The 17,904-nt window shown below is 41.2% G+C and overlaps 1 protein-coding gene across 4 annotated transcripts in view; it reads right to left on the minus strand.

The window, feature by feature from the left end:
* Positions 1 to 17,904, minus strand: part of si:dkeyp-23e4.3 (rho GTPase-activating protein 7) — a 125,699-nt gene that overhangs the window by 11,578 nt on the left and 96,217 nt on the right. For 3 of the 4 annotated variants that reach the window (XM_044369760.1, XM_044369759.1, XM_044369763.1), the window contains 11 exons: positions 17,306 to 17,377; positions 17,092 to 17,173; positions 16,068 to 16,131; positions 14,956 to 15,599; positions 14,116 to 14,341; positions 12,046 to 12,453; positions 9,654 to 10,003; positions 8,306 to 8,482; positions 3,281 to 3,440; positions 2,956 to 3,154; positions 2,436 to 2,649 (listed from right to left, as the gene is read on the minus strand). In XM_044369760.1, coding sequence (XP_044225695.1) covers positions 2,436 to 2,649; positions 2,956 to 3,154; positions 3,281 to 3,440; positions 8,306 to 8,482; positions 9,654 to 10,003; positions 12,046 to 12,453; positions 14,116 to 14,341; positions 14,956 to 15,599; positions 16,068 to 16,131; positions 17,092 to 17,173; positions 17,306 to 17,377 — 2,596 coding nt within the window. The remainder of the gene's footprint in view (positions 1 to 2,435; positions 2,650 to 2,955; positions 3,155 to 3,280; positions 3,441 to 8,305; positions 8,483 to 9,653; positions 10,004 to 12,045; positions 12,454 to 14,115; positions 14,342 to 14,955; positions 15,600 to 16,067; positions 16,132 to 17,091; positions 17,174 to 17,305; positions 17,378 to 17,904) is intronic. The other variant, XM_044369762.1, reaches the window with a different exon arrangement.

The raw sequence follows: 17,904 nt of genomic DNA on the forward strand, positions 1-17,904 counted from the left end.
GCAAGGCATGACGAGATCTGTGCCAAGACTGTGCGGTCTTCCAGCGAGAACAACAGGAAGAGCGGGGTATCGTCAGCATAGTAGTGGTACAAGACACTATGGGAGCGGTTGTTTGCACCAAGTGAGGTGGTGTTTATTGGGAAGAGAAGGGGACCGAGCACTGACCCTTTAGAAGCCCCTGACCCAGACTTTTCTTTCTTTTGTTTCATTGTGAGAAGACAGGAAGGTAAGATTATCCATCTACCTTTCCCTGTATTCCTGCGAAGATGTGTGGAGGTGAATAAAATTTATATTACTTTGATAAACACTTTTGTCCAAAGCCACATACGTTTTTTTCAAATAATTGTACCACATTGTAAAGAACTTCAGTACAAAGTCAAGAGATATGTAGCACAACAAGCTAGCAAAGCTCTATAAACAGAACCACGTTCCCGCACATGCTCAGTGCCGTCTGCCTTACACAGAACTACTCTCCTGACACTGAAAACGTCATCGCTGTTATTAGTCTTTGGAGCTGTTTCTAGACAAACTAACGTAACCAAACTCTTCATAATGAAGGAGCATGTCACATGTGTGGCTCATTTACGTATTTTTAATAGTTTCCGGACAATAACGGAGACCTACAGCACAGGGGAATAAGATATATCACGCTTTGGATACACACACAATAACTTGTAAGTAGATCAATTTACCAGCCTTATCCTTTAACAAACTGAGCTACAGCTGCCCAGCTTGCAGCGTCTTCTGTTTTGTACACATAGATTTGGGCATAATAGAAAAGAAAAACACTACAGCTGCTACTCTACTATACTTTTATTTCCAATGTGTTTAACGGTTTTGGGAGCACTGACGGGAAACAGGAAAAGGATGTGAAACACATGACACGTCAGTTTCACGGTACTGATGGATGACTCTATGTGTCTGTCAGCTGAAACACTTTTTACAGGCAGCAGACAGGAATCAGCATCACTGTGTCACAATTACTGAATTTGACAGATTCAGGATACTTTGGAAAGCTTTCATGTTGCATCGCTGAGCTTTACTGGAAACTGACAGATTCACAGCAAGAGAGCAACCTGCTCTGTTGCAGCCTCCGTCATCCGAAATGACCCAAACATGTCGGAACATGTTGTTCTGTTTCTGCTTCCATCATCTGCTCTCCGCCCTGAGATAATTAAAGTGCCCTGAGATAACTTCTGTTATGATTTGGTGCCATAGAAATAAAATTGACTTGACTTAATCGGGGCAGTGGAAAGGCAGGCCTTTATCTTTTGTTTATTTCTTTTTATTAATTTAAGAATAAAATAGGATTTTATTACTGTTAAGGACTGTATATGTGCGGGAAAACACCATCAATGCACCGTTTCTGTTTGATTGCCAAGCATTTGTGTTTGTTAAGAACAAATCTGTTGTGGAATTCACACCTTAAACTTTAATATCTAGTAGGTTTATTAGACTTAATTTCAGCACCATTCACTGATCAAATAGCCTAGTTTAATGCCTCTCCCGGTCTCCCGGTGACAAGATTATATTACATTAATTACATTTATAGGAGCCTAATGTTTATTTTGTTATCAACAGGAGATTTGTGAAAAATTATGTAGAAGCTTTGATGTAAACTATGAAAGTCAAAACTTTCATCAGGAGGCCAAATATGTTTGCTGCAGGGCCGGATTTGGCCCTTTGCTGTAAGAGTTTACTTTTATCCAGGAAGCCATTACTGCAGCAATTGAAACAACTCACACAGAATGGACTCCACACCTAACAGCAGAGGTCTTATGTAACTTCTGTCAGGAGTTATGTAACTGTGGGCCAGACACCACACATCCTCTACCCGTGAGACGTTCTGTGCTGAAATAAAATTTGATTTTCTGTGATTTACATACTGTTATAATGTTGGATTTTAAAGAAGTTTCAAAACTTGAGATGAATGTATGTAAAACGCTGCCTTCAAGTCAAAAACCAGAGCTTCAACCTGCTCTAAACGCTTAGTTTGCAAAGTTACCTCTACTTCCTGCTTGTGATGATGTCAGAATGTTTGCACATGCCCACAAACAGCCGTCTGTAACCTTTGTTGCTAAGGTCATTGCTAAGGTTGTTGCTAAGGTTTTTCCATGTGTTGTTTACGTTGTCCACTCTCATATTTCGGATCGAATTCAGGCTCCAACACATACAAATGAATAAACGAAGCTGACCAATCAGAACAGAGTAGGCTCATGAGGAGGTGGGGCCTTAAAGAGACAGGAGCTAAAACGGCCTGTTTCAGACAGAGGCTGAACTGAGGGGCTGCATAAAGGACCAGTAGAAGATAAATGAGGAGTTTTTAACTGTAAATCATGCAAAGATATTCCAGTAGAGCCCCAGAATATAAATATAGAGCTGGAAATGTACGTGATATGTCCTCTTTAGAGACAGTGTGTGTGGTCTCAGCTCACCTGGGTGCGTTGGCGTCTCTCTTCAGGGTGTTGAGGTGGAAAAGCGACGGCGCCAGGCAGACGGCGATGTTGGTGGGAGTCATCTGGTTCTCGTCCACGCAGGCCACCACGTCGCGCAGGAAGAAGAGCAGCGTTCGCAGCGCCTCCCTGTTCTCGTCAGGAAGCAGCAAGATAGCAGCCTGAGCCGCGACCAGCTGCTGATCCTTGGGAAAATCTGCAGACAAGAAGCTTACCGGTTTATATTTTGATTGTGCAGTGGGGAATCTATGGTTTTGAACTTGGACGATAATAAAGCCAACTAAACGTTCACTGTGATGGATTATCTTTAACCAGCAACATTTAAGTCTCTGTGAGTTCATTTTCATGATACTGAAATTAAATGAAACGTTAAAATACTTATATTTATGTTTCTAGATACCTTACAGAGGACATTTATCCAGGCTGGATATAAAATGTTATATGTTGTCAGTATAAAACAGCTGGTTTGTCTGGTCACATGATAACAGTAGTAACTTCTCACATTGGTAAATGTGGAGGAAGGACTCGCAGAGTTTGCAGGTGAAGACGGGTTCGGGCAGGTCTCTGAAGTACTGCTTCACCATGTCGGCCACGTCGAAAGCAGACTGACCGTCGTACGAGATGCCGTCTGGGTCAGACTCCACCATCTCACGGAGGTACTGGATACGAGACTTCACCCCCGACTTCCGGAAAAGACCCACCTGAGAGAGGACACAAAGGAAAGAGCAATTGATACTACAACTGTTACTTTCTCAAAATGATTTTAGAAGATGTTTTACATGTTTCTAAAATCGCTGTAGGCCTCTTGTGGTCTTTAGCTCCTTTACCTGGTCCAAACACTCGGTCTTCAGGTAGACCAGGGCTCTGAGGATGCTGGGAGGAAGCGGCTCGCCCGTCTGCTGGACGCTGTGGAGCAGAGGAACCCCGAAAACCCTACGGGCTTTCACCTCCGTCACCTTGGTCTTCCTCAGCGGTTTAGGAACAGTCCTGCAGGCGACAGAGGAAGGATTTTTAGGAAGCAATCAGACAGCTTAGACTAGTCTGAACATGGTGGCGCTGAGGGAAAATCAAAAATTTTTTTTTTTTGCAAACATCCTGGGAGTTTGTAATCTCAACCAGTCAAGTGTAAAAAAAAAAAAAAAAAGCTCAACTTGGCTGCGGATGTATTTGTTTCCTTTTGAAGGAAGAGCCAAATACACATTTTTTGATTACATAAGTCTCTGGTGATCTCTGAAATGTGTGCGACATTCAAATCAGCTCTGCAGGAAAAAAAACATGCAGGCGTGGAGAAACCGTGGATGGTGATCAGAGAGAGACTGGACTTTTTTTGATGGACTGTTTCTTTATGTTTCTGAACTGATATCAGTGATCTTTTAACTGTTAATACCAGTAACTTCTTTTTACTGTTCCTCTTGGAAACTTTCACATTCAAGGGGACACAAAAAACTTGAGTGTTTTATTGGAAAAACACTGCTCCAGTACTTTTTAGCCTCTAATTCTGAATACTGTAGGCCTGAGTGCACTCTGGATAAAACCACACTCTTGTGTTAATGATGTTTTTTTTTAAAAAAAAAGAGGAATCCAAAGCACTTCAATCTATAATGAAACCTCTATTCACTTGGCTCATCTTCCTAAAAGTTATAAAAAGCCCTGTAGCTTTCACCACAGCTCAGAAGGGAAAAACGGTATCGCGCCTGCATTCTGAATGCTTTCCAGCTCTCTTTTCATCCCGCCGGTATTTCCTCCATAAACTATCTAACAGAGGCTCTCGGAAAACAAACTATTATAAGTTATTTTGAGAAGAGTGACTCAGAGTATCAGCTGTTCCGATCAACGGGTAATTGCTGTATTTTTAAATCATCAAGTACATCTTTTTGGCATCATTCAAATGACAAGACTTGAACTAACAGTTGAAGCCTGAAGAGATGTTGAGCGTGACAGCGCTGTAGTAGGAACGTGTATATTTTATCATTCATATATGCATGTGTCAAACCTTTACATATAACTTGCTGTTGAGCTCTGTCGATTAAACTACTTTGGATTCAACAACACACAGCAACAAGTAATGATTTTTCCTCTAATTCCTCTACTCTGCCACCACAGCACTCAATTTCTTTTCCAAGGTCTTTTTTTGATCCACATACTTACATGTAAACATCCCGTAAACAAACCTGGTTAAGTCTCTACGTGGTCAAAGAAATCATCAGGTTTTCCAGCTAAAATCCAGCTGTGTTAGTTTGTCTTGAAGCAAATGTTCAACATTTTGGAAAATGCTGGCTGTAGCCTGAAATTATGTATTATATAAACCAGATATGAGAGTCGCATCAAATAACATCAGTTAATTGTTTTGAGTCATTTTTCTTAAGAAAAACTGTCCAATTACTGCTCCCAGTAAAGCTCCATCACCTGGACTAAGTACATTTACTCAAGTACTGCACTTAAGTACAAGTTTGAGGTACTTGTACTTGAGTATTTCAGAGGGAAATATTGTACTTTCTACTCCACTACATTTATTTGACAGCTTTAGTTACTTTTCAGATGCAGATTTGACACAATGGATAATATAACAAGCTTTTAAAATACAACACATTGTTAAAGATGAAACCAGTGGTTTCCAACCTTTTTGGCTTTTGACGTCTTACAAAAAGCAGTGTGTAGTCGGGGTCACATTTCACATGTCTATGAGTTGTTAACAGCTCCACCAAATAGTGATTTTTCCCTCTAAACTTCTCACATGCTTTCATTTCAATAAATGTTCAAATGATCCAATATTTCAGCAAAAATCAAAGATTAGAGAAAAAGTCCAAAAACTGAAAACAGATTTGTGTATCAGAACTTTGTTTTTTCTTCTTTCCTCTCCCATTAATCATCTCACGACCCCTCAGATTTATCTGCTGACCCTTTGGAGGGGCCCCGACCCCTAGGTTGGGAACCACTGGACTAAACTAGCTAACTGTATATAAAGTAGTGTAAACTAGCTCCACCTCCAGCAGCTACAACAGTAACATGCTGCTCTAACACTGATGCTTCACTATTAATAATCTAATGATGTCATACATAATAATATATCAGTCAGAGGGACCAAACCACTACTTTTACTGCAATACTTTAACTACATCAAGCTCATAATACTTATGTACTTTTATTGCAGTAGGATTGTTTTTGCAGGACTTTTACTTGTAACGGAGTATTTTTACATTGTTGTATTGTTGTATTTTACTTAATTAAAGCCCAAACTAGCCTGAAAACTCCTTTTACTCCTAAAACAAAGTTTTATGACTCGCCTGAACATTTGTTAGGGACAAATAAAAGAGATCAATGTGTCTAAATTGTACTATTGTCACATAATCCAGTTTGCTGTTAAGGAACATGATGTTCACATAACATCTGTTCACTTAATATTTTCTTATTTTTTCTCTTAGAGATCATGATTTCTGGTCGGTTTCTCTCTCTTTTCTGTTATTTATTACGCTTTTAACTCCTAAAATGGAGCCGTCTGAAATGTAAACACAGCACATGTGAAACAACAGGAAGCCTCGCTGAAGCTTTTTCAGACTACAGAACGTGTGTTTGTCTGACAAAATGAAAGAGGAATATCTATGAAGAGTATTTTCAGGAAGGTTTTCTGCTCCGCCGTTCAATCTTATCTCATCGAGCTCGGCAAAAAAATTAAATTCTTTTTCTACCGAAGCATAAAACAAACAGGTCATATGTTAACATTGGGAATCCTTCAGCAGAGTAAACAAGCAGAATGTTATATTTTTGTCAATTTGGCATGAGGGCTTGCCATAGCGTAGGAGGAAAAACACTGATCTCATTAAATCCATGTATGTCAGTAATAAGTGCAGTAAAAACATCCAACGTCATAAACAAAGCGGACTCCAAAAGTCTGCAAACAGATGGAGTTCAGCAGGTACTTTTTCTCTCTCTGAACTGAACTTGTGGAGAGCAACTTAAATAATAAAATCGCTCCAAACCTGCTTGGTGTGAGTGAGCCCGAAAAAGAAACGTCTGTCACAGCTGCTGCTTAAACAAAATGTTGCTGGAGTCCATATTTATCAAACTTCTCAGAATCACTCCTGGGAATCGCCCTGAATGTTAAAGTAGACTTCTCCTCGGACAGAGTGTGACGTCGCTGTTTTACGACACTCAGAGCCACAAAGTAAAAACTATGACGACGTGTTGCGGTTTTCTCACACAGATACTGTATATACACACCATTCAGCCTTCATAGACTGTAAACAAAACTACTCACATGGGTTAAAAAAATAAAAGTCGCCTACTAAGTAAATTAAACTAGTCGTAGGGCCTAATTTGACTCAGCTGTGTGAAATAACCACATTGTTTTATAGTTCCCATAATATTGCAGCATCTTGTGTATATTGCACAGACACATGATGCAAAGAATTTGCTCTTCTTCCTCTGTCCAATTCCCATTTGACTTCCTGTTAACTTCTGTTCCCTCAGGGGGAAAATTATTATTTTCTGTAATGTCACACAGTGTTGGAAAATGTGCAAGCATGATCAATGTTTGATTCATCATTGTTGCAAAGCTGCAGCAGGTTTTTTTCAATCTTCATCAAGCTTTCATACCAGGTCAGGACTCCTCTTTACTCTGAGAAGCTTGGTGAATACTGAACCCTGAGTTCAAAACAAAGGCCCCGTTTACACCTGGTATTAACATCTGTCTCACAAGTGGACAGCAGCTGTAAATACAGGTGTAAACACACCCAAGACACATTAAGGACGCATTGAGATCCGATCACTCAGACCACATTCAGAGGTGGTCTGGTAAACGCAAATGGGCCACATTGAAGGACCGCCTACTCAACTGACGTCCTCTATTTCCAACAGACCCTCCGTCCAAAGCTGTTCAACTGGTTTGATAACAAGACAAACAAATAATTTCGTTTTTCATGTGAATTAAAAACGTAACCCACCTCCCGTTTTTTCCTGTTTTTCCCATTTCCTCTTCAAATCGACAGTTAGAATATATATTAAACCAATCATTTTTCGCTCGTCTGTCTACAAAAAATATTTCAGAAGCGAAACTGTCTTCTGTCCTGTCTAGTTTTGCTCTGCTGCTCGACATAACGGAGCTCAGGATCTATCAGGACGGCTGCTTTGGATGTTAATTAACATTAATTAACATTAGATCCTGACCGACGCTGTTGGTGTGTCGGAGATTTAAATAATCAATGAAGTTATGCTGTTGTGTCCTGTGTGTAAATGCATAACTCTCTCTCTCTCTCTCTCTCTCTCTCTCTCAATTTCGGATGGAGCGGACCCCCGGTCCAGTTAATAACGAACCAATTCGGTCTTTGAAAACGGTAGTGATGTTTATTTGCATACAGAGCGGGGAAGTCAGATCCGATCACATGTGGTCACTCGGGACGCATGTGGACAGGCATGTTAATACCGGGTGTAAACGGGGCCAAAGTCTGCATGCATTCCTGTTGATCTGCACATCGTGATTTATGAAATGTTTACTGTGTGAATGAGAAATAAATGTGATGGAACCAAACTTCACTCTGATTTTCCAGGAATCCACACCCAACGAGAGGCAGCGGCAGGTTTTGGGAAGGAGTTTTTTTTTTTTTTTTTCCTCTTGAAGCGTGTTGCTGCACCTGAGCCATGAATAATGAATGAATTTTCTAAATAGGCTGCCTGAAATATTTACCCTCTGCCCGCCTACCTGCCATCCTTTCCACAGTTGTTTCCTTGAAGAAGTTTCTCTCCATGCAGGTGTGCAGGAGCAAAGAATCTAAAACTTGAGTTTTGTTTCTCACCTTTACTAACTCCATCCTCCCCCGACCCCCCAAAACCCCCATCTGCCCTTTCATGCTTCTTACCAGTTCCAGCCCTGCTTGCTGGATGGAGAGTATTTATCCATCAGAGCGGTGAGTTTGAGCAGGGAGAGTTTCTGCAGCAGAAGGAACTGGGAGACAGACTGGTTCTCCACTCCTGGACTGGTAGGCAGGGAGGGCAAGCTCTGCTCACTGGACCAGTGCAGCTGCTGGCTCACTCTGCTGGTCACACACACAGCGAAGAGTACATATAAGTGCACACACATACACAACCTATGCATGTAAGTATCAATATCTAACATTACGAGCAAAGTAGTGAACGTTTTCCTTAAAGGGCAGGTTCACACTTTTTCATGTATGTCTTAAACCAGCAGTCAGGTTTCCATAGTAACAGTGAAAGAGGTTTTCCTCGCTGTAATCATTCCTCCTGTTCATACTGGATATTAAAAGATCCTTCAAATGTGTTTTCAATGGAAGTGATGGAGGCCAAAATCCACAGTGTGTCCACACAGTCATTTAAAAGTAGATGTGAAGCTTATATGAGGCTTCAGAGTTATTCATATCAAGTGGATATCTGACACATTTACAGTCTTTTTATCATCACATTCCCTCTTTGTGTTTCCCTGTTGAGCTGCGGTGGAAGTATAATAACAAAAAGAGGAACTCTGGCACTAAAAAGACTGTAACGTTGAAAGATATCTACTTGATTTGACTCATTTGGAAGCTTCATATTAGCTTCAGATAAACTTTTAAATACAATTTTTGCACAGAAGGAGGACGTGAGTGCATTATGAAGGGATCTTCTAATGGTCGGTATGAACAGGAGGGATGATTACAGCAAGAAAAAACATGTTTTAATGTTCTTTTAGGTTCCTGACTGTTGTTTTAAGACTGACTTTGACAAAAAATTGTGAAGCCGTCCTTTAAAACTAAGCCAGTGCAGGACACACAGATGGTGCGGCTGCTTTCACAATATAAGAGAGGCTTCATAACTTTTTAATGCTCCATATCTGAGAACAAATATGCAACAACTAAGAGATATAAAAGCAGTGTTATGAAGAGGCAATCAAACCTATTCACCACGAGGCCACTGCTTTTATCTTAAGTGCTTCACAGTACCCCTTCACTTTTACTTTGGTTGATGCCCCATAACTATTATTATTAGTGCCAGAGGCTTACACTCACAAATATCCAGAGCTACTTTAAGTGTCCAATAATTTGTTTGTATTTCCTAGACCTGAATTTTAATGCTAAGCAATATTTGCTTAAAAGAATCTTTTTAATGACCCTGATCTGTTTTTACTGACACTCTTGAAGCACTTTGGGTTATATTGCTTGTGAAATAAGATGTGCTCTACAAATAAAACTTGATTGCACTTTTGAGTTTTCTCACCTGCTCCTAGGTTGTGGTGATCTGGTCTTTGGCTCCTCTCCGTTCACTGGTAGCTTTTCACAGCTCTCCTCCTCCTCAGTCTCCTCAGTCTCCTCCGTCTCCTCCGTCTCCTCCGGTTGCCGTACCTCCAGGTGGATGTGACTGGGGGAGGATGGGCAGGGGGAGGCGGCTGAGGAGCCGTGTGCAGGTGAGACCTGGGAGGAAGAAGAGGAAGCGGAGGAACCTCTCTGACAGTCGTCCTCGGATAGATTTTCAGTCCAGGAGGAGACCAGTTGTTGGAGGTCGCTGATCCTCTCCAAAACACTGTCCAAAGCCGAGAAAACGTCCTCACCTTCCAACAGCCGACTCACCTGAGAGAGGAAGAGTTTGGAAAGAAATCACAGGTGAATTCTCATCAAAACTAGTTGATACCCCAACGTAGAGGCTTTAAAAACACAACATACCAACTGGTTTAACTTCATGATAATGAAGTAAGATTACAAATTTTAACTTTTTAAATGACCACAGACAGTTTTTTTCTTTCTTGCTTTGAGAAAAATTACAAAAATCCACACTTTAAAATCAATTTCAATGGTTTTTTAAAAAAAAATTTCGGTTGAGTTTTCAAAAATAAAGAAAAAACTGTATGTCATCACTGAAATTTAAAGACAATGCAAATAAGGAAAGCTTTATTTTGGAGGATGCATTCTTTATGTTGCTGTACGTCACTTTTGGAGAAACTGTAGTTCAGAAATAGAAATAATGTGTTCCTTAAAAGCTTTTATCTAATGACTTCAATAACATTTTATGTCATCTTTTACTTCTAAGATGGCAAGCCAATCTTTTCTTCTAAACGGTTTCCTCCCCTACTTTAGAAAGCAACATGTCTGGGTCGACGTGATTTATGTCAGTTGTCAGAGAGGATTGTACAGTTTCAATCTAAAATGGAATTTGATACGAGCACTCACATAATTATTTCTGGCTTTAAGGGAACACTCCGACTCCATATGGAGCTTAGCTGAGCAGAATTAATATCCTCGATTGAATTTTCTGTGTTTTTATAGACTTTTATTTGAGCTCATTTTGCAGAGATTTTATCTTTCTTTTTTTTAAGTAGAAAGCCGGAAGAGCCAAAGAGAGGGAGTCTATATTTGATTAGTGAAGCAATCTGTAAAACTGGCATGCTACACAAAATAACCATAATACAGTGTACATATTGATCCCTAACAGTGACTCATGAACTACTTCACTGAGTAATAATTTTCTTTTTATCATTCTCTGGCTTGATCTGTTATTTTGGAACAAATCAAATACGAAAACATAATATGTGAGCTCCTGACAGTCAAATGACAAGACAGCTGGAGGTTCAGCACCATGGACAGACGCCCTTTAACAGAGGTCACCTGTTCAGCAGCTGGACAGCTCCACTCTGCTGTAGAGTTCTGCATAAACCCAAAACCTGAACCCCCACCCACAGCTGCGTTTTTAAGACCCAACCTGGTTGAACTCAACTTGTACTGCCAAATTTGAGATCTATATACCCATATATATATATATATATATATATATATATGTGTATCAAAGACCAGTAGCTCACCAGGCTAATACAAGGCATTGACTTCACTCTGTCTAATAGCGCTAGGCTTTGTGTATCTTCATGCAACACATGACCAACATGGACGCAGACGTCTTTCTGTTATTTTTATACAGCTATAATGTTGCAATCCTGCAAGTCAAAAGCGAGGGCTTCAGCCTGCTGTGAACGCACCCTTTGCAATGTTATCTCTACATCCCCATCGAACCGACATCTGATTGTTTGCACACGGCCCACAAACGGCCGTCTGTTCCGTAGCCTTGGTTGCTAAGGTCGTTGCTAAAGTTGTCCCATGTGTTGTTTGTCTACTCGCATATTTCGGGACCGACTTGGGTTGGAACATAGATGGATTTATTTGATAGTTTGTTTACATAGCCTCTGGAACTGCTGTAAGTCTAGCCAATCAGAACAGAGTGGGCTCATCAGGAGGCGGGGCCTTAAAGAGACAGGAGCTAAAACGGCCTGTTTCAGACAGAGGCTGAACTGAGGGGCTGTATCAAGGACCAGTATAAGATAAATAAGGAGTTTTTAACTGGAAATCATGAAAAAATATTCCAGTAGAGCCCCAGAATATAAATATAGAGCTGTAATGTGCATGATATGTCCCCTTTAACTGTTTATTGTATATACTACTTATTAATGCTAAATAGGTGGACTTACAGTAAAATGTTTGCGTTTAGTTTTACACTTTTATTTACGTTCTTAGAAAATGTTTCTCTGCTATTCATGTCAATACAGGATAATCTGGCATATAGAATTTATTTTCTATAGATTGTATGAATAATGAGTACTGTATATATAAACAATTATGAGTAACACCTCTGACTCTTCACTCGTCCGTTCTGCATCGCTGCCACTCCCGCCGCTGCCGCCTTCACTTTCAGACAGCTGCTGGTCATCAGGCACGTTGTCATAGACGCTCAGCCGGTGATCCAGCGCGGCGAGCGGGCTCGGGACGCCGACGTCACCGGAAGAAGAAGACGAGGTGGCCTGGTCACTCGTAGCGAGCGACGACGTGCCGTGGCGGCAACTGTGTCGCCCCCGGTAACCATGGAAGCTCCCCGTCCTCCAGTTGACGGACGTGTTGTCGATGATGGGGGACAGGATGGCGTGTTTGTGAGCGAGGGAGGTGGGGAAGGTCCCTGGTTTGTGTCCGTGGGGGATCTGGAAGACCAGACTCTCATGGCTGCTGCTGTTGTTGTTGTTGTTGATCTGGTTCCTGTAGTCCTGAGAGGGTGAATGGATGGAGGGGTGAAGAAACGAAAGCAAGAAGGAAAGAGAAGGACAGAATAATAATGTCCGTCTGTTTGACAACTAGGATTTGAAATAATTACCTACTGCCTTATAGACTGTTTAATTTCAAACATAATCCTTCTTAATGGGTTCAAAATTGGACACAAGCTCTTTCTATTCAATGCAAAATACTGGTAAAATATGTCCTTAGTGGATAAATTAACGTCTGCAGCCATAATGCCCTCTTTTTAAAAAAGCACCTGCAGGCATTTGTTCAACATCAGACAAAAAAAGTCCTGGATAACCAAATAGTAGAGTTTATTTACAAGATAATTCCATTGTAGGTCAAGAAACATGACCAGTCTGGCTAAACTGGAAGCTGGATGATCTAAACCACTTTATTTGGAGGTAAACTTCAGAGTGAGCGCTCATGAAATGTCAGTAACAATCTCTCATTGTACAGGAAAACTGTGAGTGCACACACAGGGCTGTTCCTGATTCTTGACCTGTAAGGATGATTTTTTAAGTGATGTTGCCGGATCTCAGTAAAGTAACACAGCGAGCATGTTTGTTTTACTGACACAGACTATGAAAATTGGTGTAGTATAAAAGGTTTAAAAGCAGCAACTACTCCTTCTTGTCTGTTTACATTAAGTGTATATAGAGAATTAATAATAAAAACCGTGACAAAATCAAATTCAACACTATTCATTTTAACTAAAAGACCAGAATGACACTCAGATCTGTTAAATCTCTTATGAAACTTTTATCTTCCTTCTCTGTTTTTCATTAGCAAAGATCAATGGAGAACAGACAGAGCAGGCGACAGGCTTGTCATATTTAGCTCACTGTTGCTGCTGCAGCAGATTAGATCAGCTGTAGCTAATTAATTATGTAACGGCTAAAATAAGAAAGTCAGCGTGTTGCGTGGTTAATGTGCTCTCTGCAGCAGATGTCTGTATTTTGACAAAAGACACATCACTGCTGTGTAACACCACGGTTTCACAAAGTGGAGACTCTTCTCTAGAGAAATGATCAGCGGATCACCTCACATAACTTTGATTCATATCAGATCAATATTTTAAATCTGATCAGCTTCACAGTTGTGAACTCTTCAGTATTTGGAGTCAGCAGCTGGTGAAGTACAATAGGCTGCAGCTGTTAACTCAACTTGCCAGATACATTTAATTAACATTTCGTACTATTACGCTGCTATGCCAAGTTGTGAACATTAATTAGGCTGCTACTAAAACCTGTAGTGTTTCTGCCTGCTCTGCTGACAAAAGCTGAGCAGACATCTTTTAGTGGTAATTATTTTAGCCTTTAATTACTCGTAAATGACGAAAGGTAAACCTAATAAGATTCGATAAGTGGATTTGATACTGGATTTGAACGTAATAAAATGCTAACAAACCAAATCCCTACATTTGGCAGCATAGATCGTAGCGAGTGTGACAGCCCTTTAATAGACCGTATAATTGTAAGACCTCTTCAAAGTACCTGCTTTTATACACAAAACCACAATGAATCAGGTTGCAGCGATAAACTGTGTTTATAAAAAAAAACATTAACTGAAATTGAACTATTTTAGCAAAAAAAAAAAAAAAAAAATCCTCATATTTGAATATTTTGTCATTGACCACCTCTTGGACTGACCTCTGTGCCCGTGTGGTTCTGGTGGTTCTGGTTGTTCCTTGTCGTTCCACCGCCGACCCCGACAGCGCTATTGGAGCGTTTGCAGTTACTCCTGACCCGTGTGACCGGGCTGGGCGTGCTAACGGTGCTGCTGCTCTCTGAGTGGCTGTTGCTGCTGCTGCTGCTGCTGATGGTGTGAGGAGACGAGGGTGATGAAGACGCTCGGCTGTTGGGTCGACCCTGCAGACTGGAGAGAGCTCAGACAATTAGTCGTTTAATTGATTACTCCATTGACAGACACTACTCTGGTAAGTTAATTCCAAATATTTGATGGTTCCAGCTTCTCAAATATGAGAATTTGCTGCTTTTACTCATCTTTAATCATAGTAAACTGAATATATTTGGGTTTTAGATTGTTGGTTAGACAAAACAACAACATCTGAAGACGTCACTTTGGATTCTAAGAAATTGTGATAGGTGTTTTTTCGTCATTTTCTGATGTTTTTATTGGCCAAACAATGGATCAGTTTGTTGAGAAATAATCATCAGATTAATCTATACTGAAAATAATCGTTATTTACAGCCCAGGAATGTTTTATGAGCCAGATGGACACAAGAATCTTTCTCAAGATAACTTTGAAACAGTCGTGTTGTTACATGATTTTCTGGGATTTTGAACCAACCAAACTTTGCAATTCAAGGTGCTTTATAGATGATTGACAAGCTGATAATAAGAGAGTAATACAAACAAGAAATAAAAATGTAATAACAAACCAGTGATATGGATAAAATGGGACAAAAGACAACAGTAAAGTGGATAAAACACAATTACTGTCAAAGATTGCAGTCTACAATCCTCACCTTGATGGGCAGTGCAGCCTGTCCATCCTCTCCTCCTCCATGGGTCCCTCCTGGACCTGAACTGGCCCGCTGATAACGCGCCGGGCCCGACTTTCTGTGTTGCTGCCGCCAGAGACGAGGAGGCCGGTTGTTCCTCTCAGCCTCAGTTTCTCCATCTTCCTCAGCAGACTGGTGCCCTTTTTCCTGGGCGGTTTGTCTGGAAAGCAGCCGTCGGCCTCCAGACTCATGGTGGACGATCCTCCACCACTTCCACCAGGGGAGGGAGGTCCACTGAACGAGTTGTCCAGGGACAGGGTCTTGTTTGTGGAGGAGCAGCGGGAGGAGCTCCTGCTGGTCTCCTGGTCGTCTGTGGTGCTGGTGGTGGCAGCTGCGGAGGCGGTGGTCGTGATGGGAGTGGGTTCTCTGTGACTCTTGTGGGGTCGTCCGTCGTGGCCTTCGCTCTCAGTGCTGCTGAGGCTATGGATGGAGGAGACGTCATGGTGGTCGCTGACGTCACCCAGAGACACATCCTGAGGTGTAGTAGGGCTGTCAGACAAGCGAAGGAAGTCCATCGTGGAGTCGTGGCGTCGCCATCGTCGCGTCCGCCTGTCGTAGGTCCAGCTGGGGCTGATGGCGCAGAAGTCCTCCTCGTCACAGTCGTCTCCCTGGAAGAGGAAGGAGTCGGTGCAGTAAGATTGCCGATACAATTAGACCTTTTTTTCTAGAAAGTCTGGTAAATTAGATTATAAAACAAGACAGAATAATGAATCAGATCAGAAAATGTTTTGTAGAGAGATTAGATTTTTATCCTTGTTTAAGTTTTACTTGATTAAAAATGTTTGACTTGTGTCTAAAAGGGAAAAATCTTATAACATCAGTATGACTGAATATCCAGGCATCTAAAACAACTTCAGCTTCTCTTTCTATTTTTCCTCCTCATTACTTTTTCCTCAAAAGAGAAACTATCGAGGAGGAGGAGGAGGAGGAGGACCTATCAGTTCATATCATTCAAGATCAAGTGATGCTTAATGAGGAGATTTCATGGAGTGATGCCCCCCCCCATGGCTCCTGGCTGCTTCGATATGAGAGTCCTGCTGTGTCTGAGTTTCTCGCTCTTCGCTCTCAACACTCACCCTGCGTTTTGATCTCCGTAGCTCCAGCCTCATTTCCACACATTTGTTTAAAGTGCTTAATCTCCTGAAAGAGGAAGAAGAGAGGAAAGTAGATGCTGGTTAGAGGAGAAGTGTGATAAAACACCAGTAACCTGCTGTCCCCTGATTTCCTCCTTTACGCTCTCCATACTTACTGCCACTAGAAGCTGCTGGCACTTGAATGTAAACAGACTGATTCTGTTGTTCTGGTCTTCTTTCATTAGGTCAAATAAAAATGTAAAAATCTGTATTTAGAGCTGGTGATAAGCTACTTGAAATAAATCAAGGACTTTTAAGGGACCTCCATATTCCTTGAAGAGGCTGTAATCAGCATTTTATATAACAATCTATGAAATGACAGTGTGTAATGTGTTGGTTGTGGCTCGTCGTGATGAACCTACAGAGAGAGCTCCTCTCGGCTTTACGGAGCTTTATAGTGAGTTTCAGCTCATCGTTTGTCTGTTCAGCTGTTTTGGTTCACTCTCAGCGCTCTCATAGCGTCGTTTTTGGCTGCAGCAGGCAGCTGTTTTCAGAGAAAAAGCTCTAAAAAGCAACTGTACACTACCTGCTCAGCACCAAACAGCAGACAGACAGTTAGCTGTAGACTAGCTGGTGAACATAGTGGAACAAAAGGAGTTGATAGAGAGTAAAAACAGAGCTAAAAGAGAGTGAATATTGGGCTTAAATTCACCAGGTGAACAGAAACACGACTCCAAATGAATGATGATGTTGCTCCGTAACTGCTGGATGTGGAAATAATCAACTGTTTGCTAACAAGTTCAACATATCAACTTAAATGTTGATGATATGTGTGTTCAATACTTGTTTCTGCTGCCTCCAAGTGGCCAAAAAAAAAAATCAGTAAATATGTGAACACTTTGGAATGCAGACAGGAAGATCAAACAACAAATAATTTTTTTCTGCTCTGTTGTTCTTGATATTGTGTCCAAACCTTCTGTATAGCCTTTGTAAACAGAACCTGTGCACCTGTACATGAATGTTTTACCTGCAGAGCGAATCCAGAGCATCCTTATCCAGGAAGTGGTGATCACGCTTCGCCCACTCGATGTCGATGGGGAACCTGCAGTCTGACACAGAAAACGAAACAAACGGAACAATAAGACGCTGCCTGAGATCATTTTGGATTTTCCTTTGTATCATCTTGAGGTTGACTCTGCGGGTCGTGTGGCACAGGATCGCATTAACAGCCTCGTATTTACCTTTGAATAATTGCACATACTGAGGGAAGCCGGCCGCTCGCAGCCAATCACAGGCCTCCTTGGCTTCAATCTCTGCAAACAGCGAGAAGGAAAACAGCATTTGATTCAATTATAATCACTTCATGCTCTGCCCGCTTTAAGAGGGCAAATATTTGCACTTAATCAGTCATCTGTTTATGAAGTTTAATTACATTTGCATTTGGGTTAAAAAACACACTGAAGGAGAAAAAACTGGACGCACATACAGGCAATTAATTATCTGTGACTCTTGGAAGAGGCCGTTTTAATTACTGTTAATTGGTGTGGTAAGTGTGGGGATGGAAGCTTCTGAGAGAGAAGGAAAAGAGAGGTTTTTTTCTGTTTCCCCTCCTTTTCATCTTCTATCCATCTGCCTTCCTTCACCTTCTGAGGGTTGTCGCTATGTAGGAACATCAACACAGCAGCGGCGCTCACATGTGACACATTTGTAAGTGATACCCATGAGAAAGGATTGATTTCAAAAAAGGTGTGTTTTGTTGCGTGTAAATAAAATTCACCTTGCATGAGGCGTTCTGAGCTTCCACATTCACAATCTTTGTGCCACTGAAGAGATCTTTATA

Source organism: Thunnus albacares, chromosome 13, assembly GCF_914725855.1.
Source record: "Thunnus albacares chromosome 13, fThuAlb1.1, whole genome shotgun sequence".
Lineage (NCBI taxonomy): Eukaryota > Metazoa > Chordata > Actinopteri > Scombriformes > Scombridae > Thunnus > Thunnus albacares.